This window comes from Leuresthes tenuis, unplaced genomic scaffold (assembly GCF_036924035.1).
Source record: "Leuresthes tenuis unplaced genomic scaffold, fLeuTen1.0.hap1 SCAF_3, whole genome shotgun sequence".
In the NCBI taxonomy this organism is placed as follows: Eukaryota; Metazoa; Chordata; class Actinopteri; order Atheriniformes; family Atherinopsidae; genus Leuresthes; species Leuresthes tenuis.
The window spans coordinates 2,728,820-2,745,091 of NW_027325357.1; the positions used below are offsets into that span (position 1 = coordinate 2,728,820).

Sequence of the window (16,272 nt, forward strand, 5' to 3'; positions counted from 1 at the left end):
TAAAGTTTTATTTCAACCAGTCAGCTGTTTCGGTCGGAACCACAACAAACATGGCGGCAGGAGGCGGCTGACCGAGGGAAACGTTGAACATCCTATGACGCCGTTTTAATTAAGAGTTTTTTACTTTATAGCTGCTAATATTCGCTCAACCCGATCTCGTCATGCAGTCTTCGCCCTTTCCAGAGGAGGTTTCGGAGAGAAAAGTGTGCGTGGTTGGATCGGAGCTGGTGGAAAACTACACTGTAAGCTGCCGTTGGTTCTCTGTAGCTAGTTAGCTTGTCTTTTAGCTAGCCCGGCTGCAGCTCTGCAACCTTGACAGCGATGTGTTATTGGGGGGTATACTATAAACAGTGCTGCTAAGTTATTGTACTGCTATTTAAGCTGTATCCAACTGTTTATATCCTCCCGAGACTGCCAAACGAACCGGGGGGGCAGTTCACAAGCTAACAGCTAACTGTCAATCAGTGTTGCAACCCCGGCAAAAAATACGGAATCACCACACTGGAGGAGGTTCATTCAGCATTAAAACATTAACAGAACACGGATATATGACAGATATTTCATTTAATAGCTGAACATTCTGGTTTTGTAAAATATACCATTATTTTTAAATTTTTGTTAAACAAAATAAAGAATCCTCTAAGTTACCTGGGTTTTAGTGGCTAAAGTGTTTCCTCCCAGGCTGACAGACCTAACTGCTGACAGTATTTTTTGGTGTCTGTCAGAGTGATGTTTTACATCTTTATTCGACATGCTGTCAGTGACAGACATGACAGGTAAAGATCATGACTGTTGAAGTCCCAGAACTAACCTTTTTTTCTCGTTTCGCTTCAAATATTGAAGCTTAGTTTGGAACAATTGTTGTTAAAAGTTTAAAACTTCTTTAAAATTATGAGTCAGAAATGGACCTTTGCATCGACTGTTCAAATGTTGAAATGATCTCTGTGGTGTTTCAGGTTTATATCATCGATGTGACGGATGGACAGCACAGATGGACCGTGAAGCACCGCTACAGCGACTTCCATGACCTCCATGAGAAGGTAAGAGGCTGAAGTTCACCTGCATAATGTGAAATGTTGAAGCAAATTTCTGGTAAACTAACAATAGGACAAATATCTCTTAAAATTCAGGTCATTTAATGCAAGATTGCGATTTAAACTGTCCATGTTTTATGCAGTGAAGTACACTAGTAGCATCTTACTCAGCTTTAATATTTTATTAGAGGCTATATTTGAAAATTAACTAATAAATATTAACTTGAATTAAACTTTCAGGACGGTAAGTGTCTGACTGCAACATTTTGACGAGGCAATAAAGGCAAACTTCTGATTTGATAGATTGATTTTACACTGTCACTGTTTACAATAAGAAGCTAAATCTTTTTTGAGTTAATGTTTATTCTATTATCATGTGAGTGAAACATCATAAATAAAGGGCGAGTCTTGTTTGTGTGAGCAACAGAATGTCAGATAACAATGTTTCAGGCTGTAAATCCTCATCTTTTCTACATCCAGACAGTTTCTGCTTTGTAAGCATTCACGGTTTCACAGCAGAAACAGATGCTGGTTTTATCTGGATGTGTGTTTCCCTGCAGCTGACGACAGAGAAAAAGGTTGACCGCCGGCTGCTTCCTCCAAAGAAGATTTTGGGAAAGAACTCGAAGAGTCTGGTGGAGCGGCGGCAGAAGGAGCTGGAGCTGTACTTACAAACGCTGCTGCAGCAGTTTCCAGAGGCCACACCCACTCCACTCTCCTGCTTTTTGCACTTTCACCTCTATGTGAGTATGACCTGTGCACAAGGACAAAGTGTTTATGTACCTGCCTTCTACTACCACACTGGATATAAGTCTGCCTGATAGTTAAATATAGTGTGTGCTTCAATAAATGCTTCGATATTTCCTGTTTGAGGTCAGATAGTTGAGTGAAAAGGTCTGACTTACAGTTTTTATTCTCTCAAAAGTACTGGATGGGTATCTGGGTAGATAGTCAAGTTTTTCTGCACCAAGCCAGCAGAGCCGTTTGTTTTCTTCCTGTTTCAACATGTGAGTCAAACTGTAAAGAGGAATAAAGACTTTCAACATCAAGCTGGTTTCAAAAGTTTAGTTTTAACCTTCACAAACCTGTTGGATGGAGGACAAATGGATGAAAACTCCTGCTGATGTCACTGTTCTGTTCTGTCCAGATTAGATGAGTTATAAAGATGAACTTCACAGAAGCAGCTTGAGTTGACTGGGTTGGACTAATTGTGACCTTTTCCCTGTCAGGTTACCTGACTGCTGCTGTTTGTTGTGCAGAATCATTTCAGATATAAACCCACAAATCATTAGGAGACAGTTGAGCTGAAATACTAAAAATCTGAAGGACTGATGGGAACTCATGCTCACGGGGTCCTGTTCATACACCTTTTAGGTCAACTGTGCCAAAGCTTTCCACACTTTATCGGTCTGCAGGGCATTTTAGACGAGTGGAGAACAATAAAAATACAAAAAAAAACAAGCTTATGTTGTTGTTCTGCTCCTTGTCATCTTTGAAAGTGGAAATTCTAAATGTTACGGCAAGAAAAAGAGTGAAAACGAGCACAAATTATTGGAAAATAGTAGAATATAATAAAAAAAAAATAAAATCTAAAGATAGATGTAGATATGAGACGTAATAAATTATTTACTAAAGATGCAGCACAGCTGGTGAATTCAGTTAGAAATAGTTGGGAAGCACGTGGTTGGCCACAGAGGAACCCAGTGAGCTTGTGAAGATGACAGAATTAGCTTCAGTCACACACGAGTGGATTAAAATACCAGGAGCTGAAAACAGCCACTTCATGGTTCCCCTCAGGTAAAGCCAGTAAGTTCTGGGGTCTGCTTCACCATGTGAGATTAAAACCGTTTCCAGGGTTAGACACAAATCTGTGGTCAAATGACTGAGTCGGCAACGGTGGTCGCTCATTAAATCGATCGTAAAACAAACCCGATGCCCTCAGTCGGACTTTTAGAACGTGTGTTTAGGTTGTTGTTTTGTAAATGCGGCAGCGGTCTCACATGATGACGGAGCAACAGCAGGCCGCTGTTGTCCAAGTCCTGAGGACAGTGATTCCACAGTAAATAAGGAGGAAAAAGCTTCTCATGTGATGTCAGATGCTCAACATGAGACAGACGCTTGGGTCACAATGATCGGTTATTCTTGTTTATTGATGAGCTGCTTTAGAACTGTTAAATAAGACGAGTGTGTTGTAGCTGTGAGGAATACGCTTAAAGTGGAGGTCTGTTAATTCTCGATCATCTGAGTTTTTAAAGGGAAAAAAGAGCAGTTTAATAGAAGGTAATGAATAAAAGTATTTTAGTTTTAATTACAGTAGAGATGAATAGTTTTTTTCTTTCTCTTTCAGGAGATCAACGGCATCACGGCAGCGCTGGCTGAGGAGCTGTTCCACAAAGGTTGGATTGCTTTATGACTCTTTTCCAGTCATTGAACAATTAATGACACCTTTCAAAATCAATGTAAAACCAATTATAATATATAGAATAATAACGTACAATAAGAGAAATAAAACCGACAAAGAAAGAGTGTAACCGGGGGCTCACACCAAAAGGGGCGTGAGCGGCCAGCTGCCGTTCATTTTCAATGCAAGCTGGCGTCGATGAGCGGCCGGCGTGAGCTTCAAGAGTTGAGAAAGGCTCAACTTTATGCAAATGAGCAGTGATGCGACACGACGACAGCCAATTACGGCCGATCTGGATTCTGAAGGCGGAAAAAAGGCGGAAAACGGCAGAGCGCAAACACAAAGAAACACAAAGAAGGCCAAGAGTACGATCCATGGTGAAAGAGGGATATATTATATATGTCTGCTAGTTGCTATACATATAAGCCCCGCCCCTTTGGCAGATTCCGGCGGCAGAAGAAGTACAAGCGGCAGGTTGTGAGCGGCTGTGGTCCACAATGCTCACACCAAAAGCGGCGTGAGCGGCCAGCTGCCATTCATTTTCAATGTAAGCTGGCGTCGATGAGCGGCGCGTTGTGAGCTTCGTAAGCTTCAAGAGTTGAGAAAGGCTCAACTTTATGCAAATGAGCAGTGATGCTACGCAACGACAGCCAATTAGGGCCGATCTGGATTCGGAAGGCGGAAAAAAGCGGAAAACGGCAGAGCGCAAACACAAAGAAACACAAAGAAGGCTGCCAAGAGTACGATCCATGGTGAAAGAGGGAACCGATGTATGGATGGATTATTATATATGTCTGCTAGTTGCTATACATATAAGCCCCGCCCCTTTGGCCGCTTCCGGCGGCAGAAGAAGTAGAAGCGGCGGGTCACAGCCACTCACGACGCTTTTGGTGTGAGCCTCCGATAAAAGACATATGAACAACAAACTAACTAAAAGTTTAGTTTTTAACTAAAACATGAACATCCAGCTGCTTTTTAAAGGAATAAAATATCAATGCAGCGTAAAAACAAGAGAAACTCGTGACAGAGTCGAGGTCCAGCTCTTAAAAATTAAATGCTAACATGTACCGAAGGGCCTGAGCCCTGAAAGGACTTTAAAATGAATTCAGTAATGAACAAATAACCTGTGACGAGACGATGAAACGAGTCTCGTCGACTGACTCCAGGTCAGAGTCTTACTCCAGGGTTTGGAGTTTCTGAGGCTGTTTGTGATGAAAAACCACCGAAAGCTCTTTAAAACATTAAAGTTTTCCATTTTCTCTACATTTCAGGCATTTGCAAAGCATCTCAGCTCTTTAGTTTTGATCTGTTTTCGGTCCCTTTACAGTTATGAGATGCGGTTTTCGTCTGGTTTGTGAATGTTGCTGAGCTGTCTCTGTGCGGCGGTTGTTCGTATAAAATCGTGCACTCTGAGCTGCGTTTGTGTGCTTTCTGCAGGTGAGCAGCTGCTGCAGGCGGGGGAGGTGTTTTCTCTTCATCCTCTGCAGCTTTACTCCGTATCCCAGCAACTCCGACTGGCCAAACCGACCTGCTTCAACGGCGACGCCAAAACCGACCTGGGACACATCCTGGACTTCACCTGCAGGCTGCGATACCTCAAGGTGACAAATAAGATTTAATGAAGACACCCGTCGTGCAGTTCGGTCTCACAGCAGAGCCGCTGGATGTTCTTAGTGGTTTTGTCTGTGTTGGTCAGATTTCTGGGACCAGAGGTCCAGTTGGAACCAGTAACATCCAGGAGAGCAGCTTGCCCTTTGACCTGTCTGTTTTCAAGTCACTGCTGCAGATAGAGGTAACTTTCCTGCTCTTTAGATATGTTTTAGCTCCACTTTGTCACTTACTACGAACAAACCTAATGTTTGGGAATATGAGCCCACATCCACAGCTTTTTATTAAAGACCATTAAAGGGGAACTCTGGTATTTTTAAACCTTATTTCTGGCATGAAATCCGTTCATCTACTCACCGAGAACAGTTTGGTGAAAGTCGGCGTCCTTCGGAAGATATTTAGATAACTGGAGATCCATATAACGGAGTGAACGGGGCTTAGAGGATGCAGCCTCTAAATAAGGCATTATCTGTCTTTATTTCACCAATACTTTAAGAAGAATGAATGAATGAACGTGTGCTATAGCTCTGTTAGCTCATAGCTGCTGTGTTGTTGTTATTGGCGGCTATCGGGGGGCTTAAAGAGGGCTTTCTACACACTCGTCTACTGGGATGATGTCATCGATGCCCACCGCTGCATCACAGTTTATTCACTCCGGTAAGAACGTCCATCTTACTCAAAGTCGTCGTCCACGTCGTCAAAATCTGATAAATATCCTGCCATGTTGCACAAAGCTATCAGCAGCAAACTCTGTGTGAAGTTAGCCGACTGTCACAGAGCACGGAGTGAATAAACTGTGCTGCAGGGGGGCGTGTGGATGAAGTGGTCCCAGTAGAGTGCCTGTGTAGAAATCCCTCCGTTAGCTCTCCTATAGCTGCAAGTAGCCACATAACAGCAGCTATGAGCTAACAGAGCTATAGCACACGTTCATTCATTCATTCTTCTTAAAGTATTGGTGAAATAAAGACAGATAATGCCTTATTTAGAGGCTGCATCCTCTAAGCCCCGTTCACTCCGTTATATGGATCTCCAGTTATCTAAATATCTTCCGAAGGACGCCGACTTTCACCAAACTGTTCTCGGTGAGTAGATGAAGGTATTTCATGCCAGAAATAAGGTTTAAACATACCGGAGTTCCCCTTTAAACGCGATGCTGTGATGTTTGTGGCACCTTCCAATCCGTCCTGGTCGCTCACATTCATTCGAACAGAAGTAATTTATCACACATACATGCATGATGACACATCGCTGAAGGAAAGTAAACTAAACTCTTTAAACTCCTGATTTCTCAGCGTTATTTCTGCTCTCTGCCCTCAGATCTGCGAGTGCAGCTCTCAGCAGATTCAAGGTTTGTCGTCCCTGAGGTCCAGTCTGGCAACGATGAGCATCCACCGCTCCTCAGAGTCCATGATGGTACGTTTCACACCCAATACGAGCGCTCATTACAGACGGTTGTGCAGCATGTTGTTCACTGAGGTGTGTGTTGGGATCTCCAGTCGATCCTGGTCCCGGAGGCCAGCGAGTTCTCGCAGTGGGAGCCCGAGGGGGTGGAGTCGGGGTGTCCCGTCACCGCGGTCATCCCCGTGTGGAGAAGTCTGACCACGCTGGACATGAGCCACAACTGCATCGGCTCCATCGACAGCTCCGTGGTGAGACAAACACTGGGGGCTGGATAGTGTAGCGGTGTGATTGCCACCTTTATGGGAGATCTGGGTTCAAATCCCCTGCTTGAAAGGTATTGCCTCCAGTCGGGGTCCTTAGGCAAGACCCCCCCTTACCCTACCTGCCTACCTGTAAGTCGCTTTGGATAAAAGAGTCTGCTAAATGCATAAATATACAAACAAACAGACGAACATTTAAAGATGATGCAGCTTCAGCTTTGTGGAAACACAACTCTGAAGAAATCTCTCAGATTTCTGTGAAAATCCTGAATCTTAACCCTCTGTTTGGACCGAAGCTTTGGGCCAGAACAAAGCTGACGCCAGGGACTGGGGGGGCCGGGTTTTAGAGACCAGCTCCTTTAGTTTACTTTAGTTTAAAGTGAAGATGTGGGTCTGCTGGCTCTTAGGAACAGTTCTGAACCGGCTCCATCACCAGCATCTGCTCAAAAAGTTCCCATCAGCCTTCACAGGCTTAAAGCATCTGGGTTTTTGTGATCTTATGATGAATCTTTCTCTGTTTCAGAAACTCATCCCAAAGGTGGAGTTTTTGGATCTGAGCTTCAACCAGCTGTCGTCAGTAGACAACCTCCAGGTATGATGACGAGTGTCAGAGCAGCCCGGCCTCACTTCTGACCCAACAAACACTCACTTTCCATGCTTCTGACCCAACAAACATTCACTTTCCATGCTTCTGACCCAACAAACACTCACTTTCCATGCTTCTGACCCAACAAACATTCACTTTCCATGCTTCTGACCCAACAAACATTCACTTTCCATGCTTCTGACCCAACAAACATTCACTTTCCATGCTTCTGACGCAACAAACATTCACTTTCCATGCTTCTGACCCAACAAACATTCACTTTCCATGCTTCTGACCCAACAAACATTCACTTTCCATGCTTCTGACGCAACAAACACTCACTTTCCATGCTTCTGACCCAACAAACACTCACTTTCCATGCTTCTGACCCAACAAACACTCACTTTCCATGCTTCTGACCCAACAAACATTCACTTTCCATGCTTCTGACCCAACAAACATTCACTTTCCATGCTTCTGACCCAACAAACATTCACTTTCCATGCTTCTGACCCAACAAACACTCACTTTCCATGCTTCTGACCCAACAAACACTCACTTTCCATGCTTCTGACCCAACAAACATTCACTTTCTATGCTTCTGACCCAACAAACATTCACTTTCCATGCTTCTGACCCAACAAACATTCACTTTCCATGCTTCTGACCCAACAAACACTCACTTTCCATGCTTCTGACCCAACAAACATTCACTTTCCATGCTTCTGACCCAACAAACATTCACTTTCCATGCTTCTGACCCAACAAACATTCACTTTCCGTGCTTCTGACCCAACAAACATTCACTTTCCATGCTTCTGACCCAACAAACATTCACTTTCCATGCTTCTGACCCAACAAACATTCACTTTCCATGCTTCTGACCCAACAAACACTCACTTTCCATGCTTCTGACCCAACAAACACTCACTTTCCATGCTTCTGACCCAACAAACACTCACTTTCCATGCTTCTGACCCAACAAACACTCACTTTCCATGCTTCTGACCCAACAAACATTCACTTTCCATGCTTCTGACCCAACAAACATTCACTTTCCATGCTTCTGACCCAACAAACATTCACTTTCCATGCTTCTGACCCAACAAACACTCACTTTCCATGCTTCTGACCCAACAAACATTCACTTTCCATGCTTCTGACCCAACAAACATTCACTTTCCATGCTTCTGACCCAACAAACATTCACTTTCCATGCTTCTGACCCAACAAACATTCACTTTCCATGCTTCTGACCCAACAAACATTCACTTTCCATGCTTCTGACCCAACAAACATTCACTTTCCATGCTTCTGACCCAACAAACATTCACTTTCCATGCTTCTGACCCAACAAACATTCACTTTCCATGCTTCTGACCCAACAAACATTCACTTTCCATGCTTCTGACCCAGTGTTGTTATGTGTGACGAGTCCACAGTCTGCCGTGGTTTCTGTGAATGGATTAAATCCCAAAGACTTTAATTATTGGTTTAATAAGATATAAAAGCAGCAAATTAATGAAGGAGAAACTGGATAAAAGACTGTTTCTGATAGTTAGAAGACATATATGTGATAAACGGCTTCCTGTTCGTTGTTTTTTTAGTTGAACAGTTAAACATAACATGATGTATTTTAAGATCAAGCTTTGTTTTAAATTCACAAAATGACTTTTTTTGATTTATTGAAAAAAAATGTGTGTAAAGAAATCAGCTTCAGGTTAATTTACTTGTTTATATTGTCTATTTTATGCCTATTCTATAAATCACAAGATGTGTAAGATGGACCAGAGAGGCCGAGCAAAGGGAGAGATGTTCTCAAACAGAAAATGTTTGGTACTTTTTACCAGAAGCTCGAGCACGTATGCAGCCAAAGTCAACCAGTTTAACCGGTTCTGAACAACAGAACGTGGTATTTACAGAGTCTGGACTATTCCTCATCAGTAATACAGATAAATGACGAGTTAGATTAGATGGAGGGTGGATAGAAAGGTTAAATGTCCAAAAATTGAGATAGAAATGGAAAGATGGAGCCTCCAAATACGATTGGAGACAGAGAGAAGATGTGATGGACAGCAGCCAATCTGCTTCTGTCTCCGGCTGTGAGTGCAGAAGGTTGTTTTTATCATTTTACATGTGACTTTTCTGTTTTTAGATAACAACACAAGCACATTCAGTTTGAATAAACACCAAAAAGACTCAGGTTTCATGTTTGAAACTCCCAGAACCAGCTGGCATCTGTCCTGTAACTTCAACCAGAACCAAACAAACACACAAAATGAGCCAAAACGAGTCACTTCCAGCAGTATAATTATGACTTTGTGTGTGATTTAATGTTTGCTTTGGCAAAAGAACCAGAAACACTTTGATATTTACACCAGAAGTAGTTTCCTGTGACTTCTGCCATCCTTCAGATTAATATATTCATAAATATGAATAAATAAGTTTGTGTTGAATTGCTGTTTATTAACTTTTTTCCACTCAGTTTACAAATTAATTTGTTTTTTAAATTAGAAAATCTTCAGTTTCTTTTTTTGTTTCTTTGTTACTGCTTTATTTATGTCTGTTATGATCTATTTATGAACTCCTAATGATTTATTTATGTATCTTTATTTCATCATGTTTCATCTTTATTTCATTTTTATGATTTATTTGATTTAAAGTGTTTACTTCCTGTTATTTTTTCCTATTTAAACTGATTTAATCCCATTTTTCTTCAGTTCTGCATCATTAATTAGGGAGCGGGTTGATTTCTTATTTGATTTCAGTAGCATTTATCATCATATAAACTTATTTATTTAGCAGTTTATATACTTTTGTATTTATTTCAGATTATGGCAGTTTCAGTCCTCCGTACTTTGTGTAAATGTGGCTTCAGAGGGATGTTTTTGTCTTTCAGTGACATAAATTACCGCACTAAAAACACACTTTAGTGCTTTTTAAAGCGCAGTGGAGGGACTGTTTTGATCCGTTTGCCTCTTTCTGTTGTAGTTTGAGTGACTACCTGTTTTGTGGTTGCAGCATCTGTACAACCTGGTGCACGTGGATCTGTCCTATAACAGTCTTCGGGTCCTGGAAGCTGCTCACACCCGTCTGGGGAACATCAAAACCTTGAGCCTGGCCGGGAACCAGCTGGAGCAACTTACAGGCCTCTCGAAGCTCTACTCTCTGGTCAACCTGGACCTCAGCCACAACCAGCTGGCCCAGGTGATGTAGATGCAAACTGTATGGCAAATATTTATAATACTGTGTTTAAAGCGGAACTCCGGGATTTTTAAACCTTATTTCTGGCATGAAATGCGTTCATCTACTCACCGAGAACAGTTTGGTGAAAGTCGGCGTCCTTCAGAAGATATTTAGATAACTGGAGATCCATATAACGGAGTGAACGGGGCTTAGAGGATGCAGCCTCTAAATAAGGCATTATCTGTCTTTATTTCACCAATACTTTAAGAAGAATGAATGAATGAATGAACGTGTGCTACAGCTCTGTTAGCTCATAGCTGCTGTTATGTGGCTACTTGCAGCTATAGGAGAGCTAACGGAGGGATTTCTACACAGGCACTCTACTGGGACCACTTCATCCACACGCCCCCCTGCAGCACAGTTTATTCACTCCGTGCTCTGTGACAGTCGGCTAACTTCACACAGAGTTTGCTGCTGATAGTTTTGTGCAACATGGCAGGATATTTATCAGATTTTGACGATGTGAACGATGACTTTGAGTAAGATGGACGTTCTTACCGGAGTGAATAAACTGTGCTGCAGGGGGGCGTGTGGATGAAGTGGTCCCAGTAGAGTGCCTGTGTAGAAATCCCTCCGTTAGCTCTCCTATAGCTGCAAGTAGCCACATAACAGCAGCTATGAGCTAACAGAGCTATAGCACACGTTCATTCATTCATTCTTCTTAAAGTATTGGTGAAATAAAGACAGATAATGCCTTATTTAGAGGCTGCATCCTCTAAGCCCCGTTCACTCCGTTATATGGATCTCCAGTTATCTAAATATCTTCTGAAGGACGCCGACTTTCACCAAACTGTTCTCAGTGAGTAGATGAACGTATTTCATGCCAGAAATAAGGTCCAGGTTTAAAAATACCGGAGTTCTCCTTTAATGAGAGGAGATGTATGTTTCTTCTCTTCAGCTACATACCAGTGGAGGCTCATGTTGGTTGTCTGTAACTTCTTTGTTTCCAGTTGGAGGAAATCAGAAACATCGCCTCTCTGCCCTGTTTGGAGAAGCTCAACCTGTCCAGTAACCCCATGTGCATCATCCCAGACTACAGAACCAAAGTCCTGGCCCAGTTCGGAGACCGTGCAGCTGAGGTGCGCCACCAAAACCACTGCAGTAACAATTAAACACCATTACTCAGAAAACAGGGGGAAAGTCCCACATATCACATCAAATATTGTTTGTTCTCACTACCACAAGATGGCAGACGTGTTTTATCTGAATTATACCCCGAATTAATCTGTGTTTCCCATTAAAAATGTTCCAGTAACTTTATGGTGAAGAGAGTTAAATAAAACGCCGTTAGCTGATGCTAACAGGAAGTGTTTATATGGAAGATGTTCAGGGGAAATTTAGAGAAAATGAATGAAAATATTTAACAAGAGAAGATGTTTTGGTTCAAATCATTGATGAAGATTCAGAATTTCCCTCAGAGAAAGTTCGCTGTTAGAAGGAAATGTTGCGATCGTAATGACGGGGAAAAGGTGGAGGTGGCTGTCGAGGAGACAGATGTGACAGATTCTGAGCCCACTGAGCTGCTGTTCCTCCTCCTAACTGATGATTTCTGGACTCTGAGAACAGATGAAACTAACAGATTTGAACACGAGTTCTTGGCCACTCGAAACACTGAAGAATCAGCATCTGATGAAAGACATTTTTACTGATTCTTACTGACTATCATTTTACTGATTTTCTGTCGTTTTTATGTGGATAAAATGACAGGAAAACATGAAAAAGATCAGAAGTTTTGTTCATAGTTGTGTTCATGAACTCAGAAAAGGATCAAAAAGGGAGAAAAAAAAAACAGAAAAACATGTTTAAATGTGTTCAAAATCCGATGTTCACCAAAAGTTGTGGAATCCAAGGAGCAGTGATGTCAGCAGTGATGTCACTACATGCAAATTAGGTGATTAAATTGACCACTTTCATAAACTTTGGCTCACACTCTGTGTTTTTCCCTTTTACAGTTTCTGTTCATCTCTGATTGTTTTTAGCTGCAGCCTTTTGAAATCCTGATGTCAGAATGTGGTTTTCTTTAAATAAAACTCGCACTAAACGGGACAAAGTCGGTACTTCTGTTACTATTTTTTACCATAAGTGCAGCTGTGTTTTTTTTGTCTCTGAATGATCAGGTTTGTCTGGACAGTAAAGTGACGACGGAGAAGGAGCTGGACACCGTGGAAGTACTGAAAGCCATTCAGAAAGCCAAAGAAGTCAAAGACCGGATGAGCGGCAGCGACAAGAAGGTAAACGATGACCCGGAGCGTCCAGCCGGAGTCTGTCGGAGCCTCGGTTAAATGATCCGGGTCGGTTAGACTGACATAAGTCTGCACATTAGTTAAAATGATATTACAAAACATAGTTTAGATAATACTTTTAGATAATTACTGTAAATGTAAATGTTTTTAATCTTTTTTAGGATGAAGAAACTTCAGCCTTCACTGGACTCGGTTGTGTTGTGTTTTTTGATTAATTAGCACACAAAGAGATGTTGATCATCAGCATTTAACTGCACGACAACGTTATTACTGTTTATTACTGTAATGATGTAACTAAAACAGAAACTAAATCTGCACATAACTATCAGCTTAAGCGGTTAAAAGCATTTCCTGTAAGTAATCAGAGCAAATTATGTGAAGTTTTGAGGGAACTTTTGCGTCTGCACTTCAGCGAGGCGAGTTTTCTGCATGACGCCACGTTACTTACACCCGACTCCTGTGTGATGGAGGTTGAGATTACTCTCTGATGCCATTAAAAGAGAGGTGAAAGAACACTTTTTGCATCAGTCCTCACATCATTTTCATTAGCTAAGCTGTTAGCGTTAGCTGCTGCTAAAGGAAGAAATAAATCAGTAAATAAACCATGAGGCATTATTTCATTAGCTAAGCTGTTAGCGTTAGCTGCTGCTAAAGGAAGAAATAAATCAATAAATAAACCATGAGGAGTTATTTCTCAGATGCTTCCATTTCCCTGCTCTGAAGTTCAGGCTCTGAGAGTTGGAACTGATCCTCTTTGTGGCTCAGTTCCTTCAGTCCAGCGTTGAACTGGACCAAGTTGTTAAAACAGTGGGATGAAAAGTGTTTGCTGCACATTCACAGTCTTTAGCTAACTCTGCTGGAACATTAGCCTCAGATATAGTTTATCCACTGGGCTCTTATATCCTCTGAGGCTGCTGCTGGATGGAAGATGCATGCTCCTCAGTGCAGCTGACAGCAGAACATTTCCACCAGAAGCTGGCTTCATCCGTCCAGCAGGGTGGATGTGAGTGGGCGGGGCTTAGCAGAGGAGGCGGAGCCATCTTAATGAGTGACGTACTTTAGAAATGAACGTAAAATGAGGAACTTTGGAGTGATGGAGACCTCTGAAAATTTCTACCACACCTTCCTCTCTGCTACAACTTTAACTTTGTATGTTTGTCAGCTGATTTATATTTGATCAAGTTAACCATCTGTAATAATAACAGATTTTTTAATGATAATTAATACTGCAGGTATATAATTTACCTTCAGGGATTAATAAAGTATTACTGAAATGAACTGAATTTAACTGAATTAAACTGGTACTTAGTTTAACTGCCTTTTGTTGTGTTGCACCTCCCGTAATCCTTCATGCTGTGAGTGGGCGGGGCTTAGCAAAGGAGGCGGAGTCAACTTAACGAGGGACATTAAATGAGGAACTTTCAAACAAAGGCGAACTAAAGTTTATACCTGCTGGTGACTTCAGATGCCCTGATATCTGCTCCCAAGAACAGGAAGAAGGGTTTTTACTGGATATGGCAGCTTTTAACTTGCTTACAACCATCTCACACATCCTTCACCTCTGAAAGAAGTTAAAAGTTCATCAAAACAAGTTGCAAATTAGCCACAACAGCGCCTCCATAATACAGCAGCTCCGCTTATGGTGATAAAACTAGAAATAGTAACGCCAGTTTAACTTGTTGAGGATACCAGTATAGAGCAAAAGCTCCCTTTGTAGCCCTGGCACTGCAGAGATCATCTCTTTTGTTGTGTTAATATCTATTTTTATGTGTTTTTCCACTCTTTCCACTGTGGTTCTTCATGGCTCGTTATTATCATGTGATCAGAAACCGCACTCAGAGTGGAGGCAGTCTGGTCTGAGTGTCCCAACAAGTCATGCTTCGTTTCTAATTGAGTTTAGTTCAGGCTCCTGAAGGCTTTTATTGAGCAGAAATAACTTCTCATCTTTACCCCCCAGAGTAGAAGTCCAATCTACACTTTTTAAATTATTTAAAACATCCACAAATCGTGTTTTTTTTTTTGTTTTTTTTTTTGTAAAAAAAAAAAATGTTTAAAGTGAGCTTAAAAGTCTTATTAAGAGCAAAGAAACATCTTGAGTTTCCACTCAAAATGTGAACAAAATGAGTATTTTAAGTATTTTCTCTCTCTGTGCACTGAGGGAAATGTTTGGGCTTCGCTTTGGTTCCTGTTCGAAGCCGAATGTTTCTCACTTGATGTTGTTGAGGGTTTAAAACCAGGTGGAACATTTGGATTTGAGGTCAGGCGGCGCTGAAATCCTCAAAACAAGCGAGCACGAGGGAAATGTTGAACTCAAACATTCATTCTAGTTTGTTCACGTGTTTCTGCAGATTTGAAACCGCGACACAGTCTGAGTTCACACAGATTTAAGCTTCAGTTATTAAAAATGTCTGTTGAGATGATCTCTGAAGGCTTCCTCCTCTCTGTCCTCTCGTCAGATCAGTGAGGAGACCAGGCTGTCTGCTGCTGCACCTCCTCCCCTCTCCTCCTCCCCACCTCCCTCTTCTTCTTCCTCCTGCTGCTCCTCTGCTGTTGCTCTTCCCACTGTCACCTCCTCTTCCTCTTCCTCCTCTTCCTGTCCGGCCCAGCAGGCTGCCTGCCCCAGCCAAGGTAATCATGAATGTATCAGGCTGTGCAGTGAGGTTGTATTTCTGCTGTTAGGCAGCAGCCAGACAGACGGGTGCTTTACCTGCTTTTTGTCCTGAATCTGAAGCATGTGGACACTAAATCTGGGGTGAATATGTTAAGAAATAGAGCTCCAGCTGGGCTACAACTTCTGTAACTGATTAATCTCTCAGCTGTTTAGTGCAAAAAACTCCTAAAAACTGTCTCTTTGCTGCTGAAGTGACGACTTCTGATGGTTTGTTTTGTCTAAGAAACAATCCAAATCTCAGAAGCTGAGTTTAGTGTCAGTGAAACAGAAGTTAATCAATGTGAAGAGGCTGAAACCTGAGATTTAGACAGAGAAATCCACAGAATAAACAGCCAGGTTATCTTCTGTAGTTTACAGAAGTTATAAGTGACTCTTTTAATCCTCACTAACCATCCTGTAATAAAAAATGCACGTAAATGTTTGAACTAAACCTGCTGCTTACACTTTAAACTATGCTGGCCTGTAAGTGAGAGAAGTCACAAACATCAGCTCTGAACAGATGTTTTCTGGCTGTTTCAGATGTAACGAGCAGAGAAGAAGCACCACTTCCCCCCTGTGCTCCCCCCCCCGTGGATGCTGCACCCCCCGTGAGCTTTAACGCCAACACACACCTCCTGTCAGCTGACCCTCCTCAGGTCAGACACACACCTGAAGCACCATGACAAAAGGATCCTCTCCGGTACCGGGGGCTCACACCAAAAGCGTTGTGAGCGACCACAGCTGTTCACGAGCCTCACAACTCCTCTGGCTGCCCTTAGCATCAGGTTCAAGTCCCTGATGTTAGCTACAAAGAGCTTAATGGAACGGCTCCATCTACTTGAA

General features: G+C 42.2%; 1 protein-coding gene across 1 annotated transcript in view; it reads left to right on the forward strand.

Moving 5' to 3' along the window:
• The window catches only part of nisch (nischarin), a 34,182-nt gene continuing 17,910 nt past the window's right edge, over positions 1–16,272 (forward strand). Inside the window, exons 1-14 of the mRNA XM_072381443.1 lie at positions 1–242; positions 957–1,040; positions 1,595–1,777; positions 3,382–3,430; positions 4,873–5,036; positions 5,132–5,227; positions 6,361–6,456; positions 6,540–6,692; positions 7,228–7,296; positions 10,312–10,497; positions 11,487–11,615; positions 12,654–12,767; positions 15,236–15,407; positions 15,970–16,085. Coding sequence (XP_072237544.1) covers positions 162–242; positions 957–1,040; positions 1,595–1,777; positions 3,382–3,430; positions 4,873–5,036; positions 5,132–5,227; positions 6,361–6,456; positions 6,540–6,692; positions 7,228–7,296; positions 10,312–10,497; positions 11,487–11,615; positions 12,654–12,767; positions 15,236–15,407; positions 15,970–16,085 — 1,692 coding nt within the window. The 5' untranslated portion in view covers positions 1–161. The remainder of the gene's footprint in view (positions 243–956; positions 1,041–1,594; positions 1,778–3,381; positions 3,431–4,872; positions 5,037–5,131; positions 5,228–6,360; positions 6,457–6,539; positions 6,693–7,227; positions 7,297–10,311; positions 10,498–11,486; positions 11,616–12,653; positions 12,768–15,235; positions 15,408–15,969; positions 16,086–16,272) is intronic.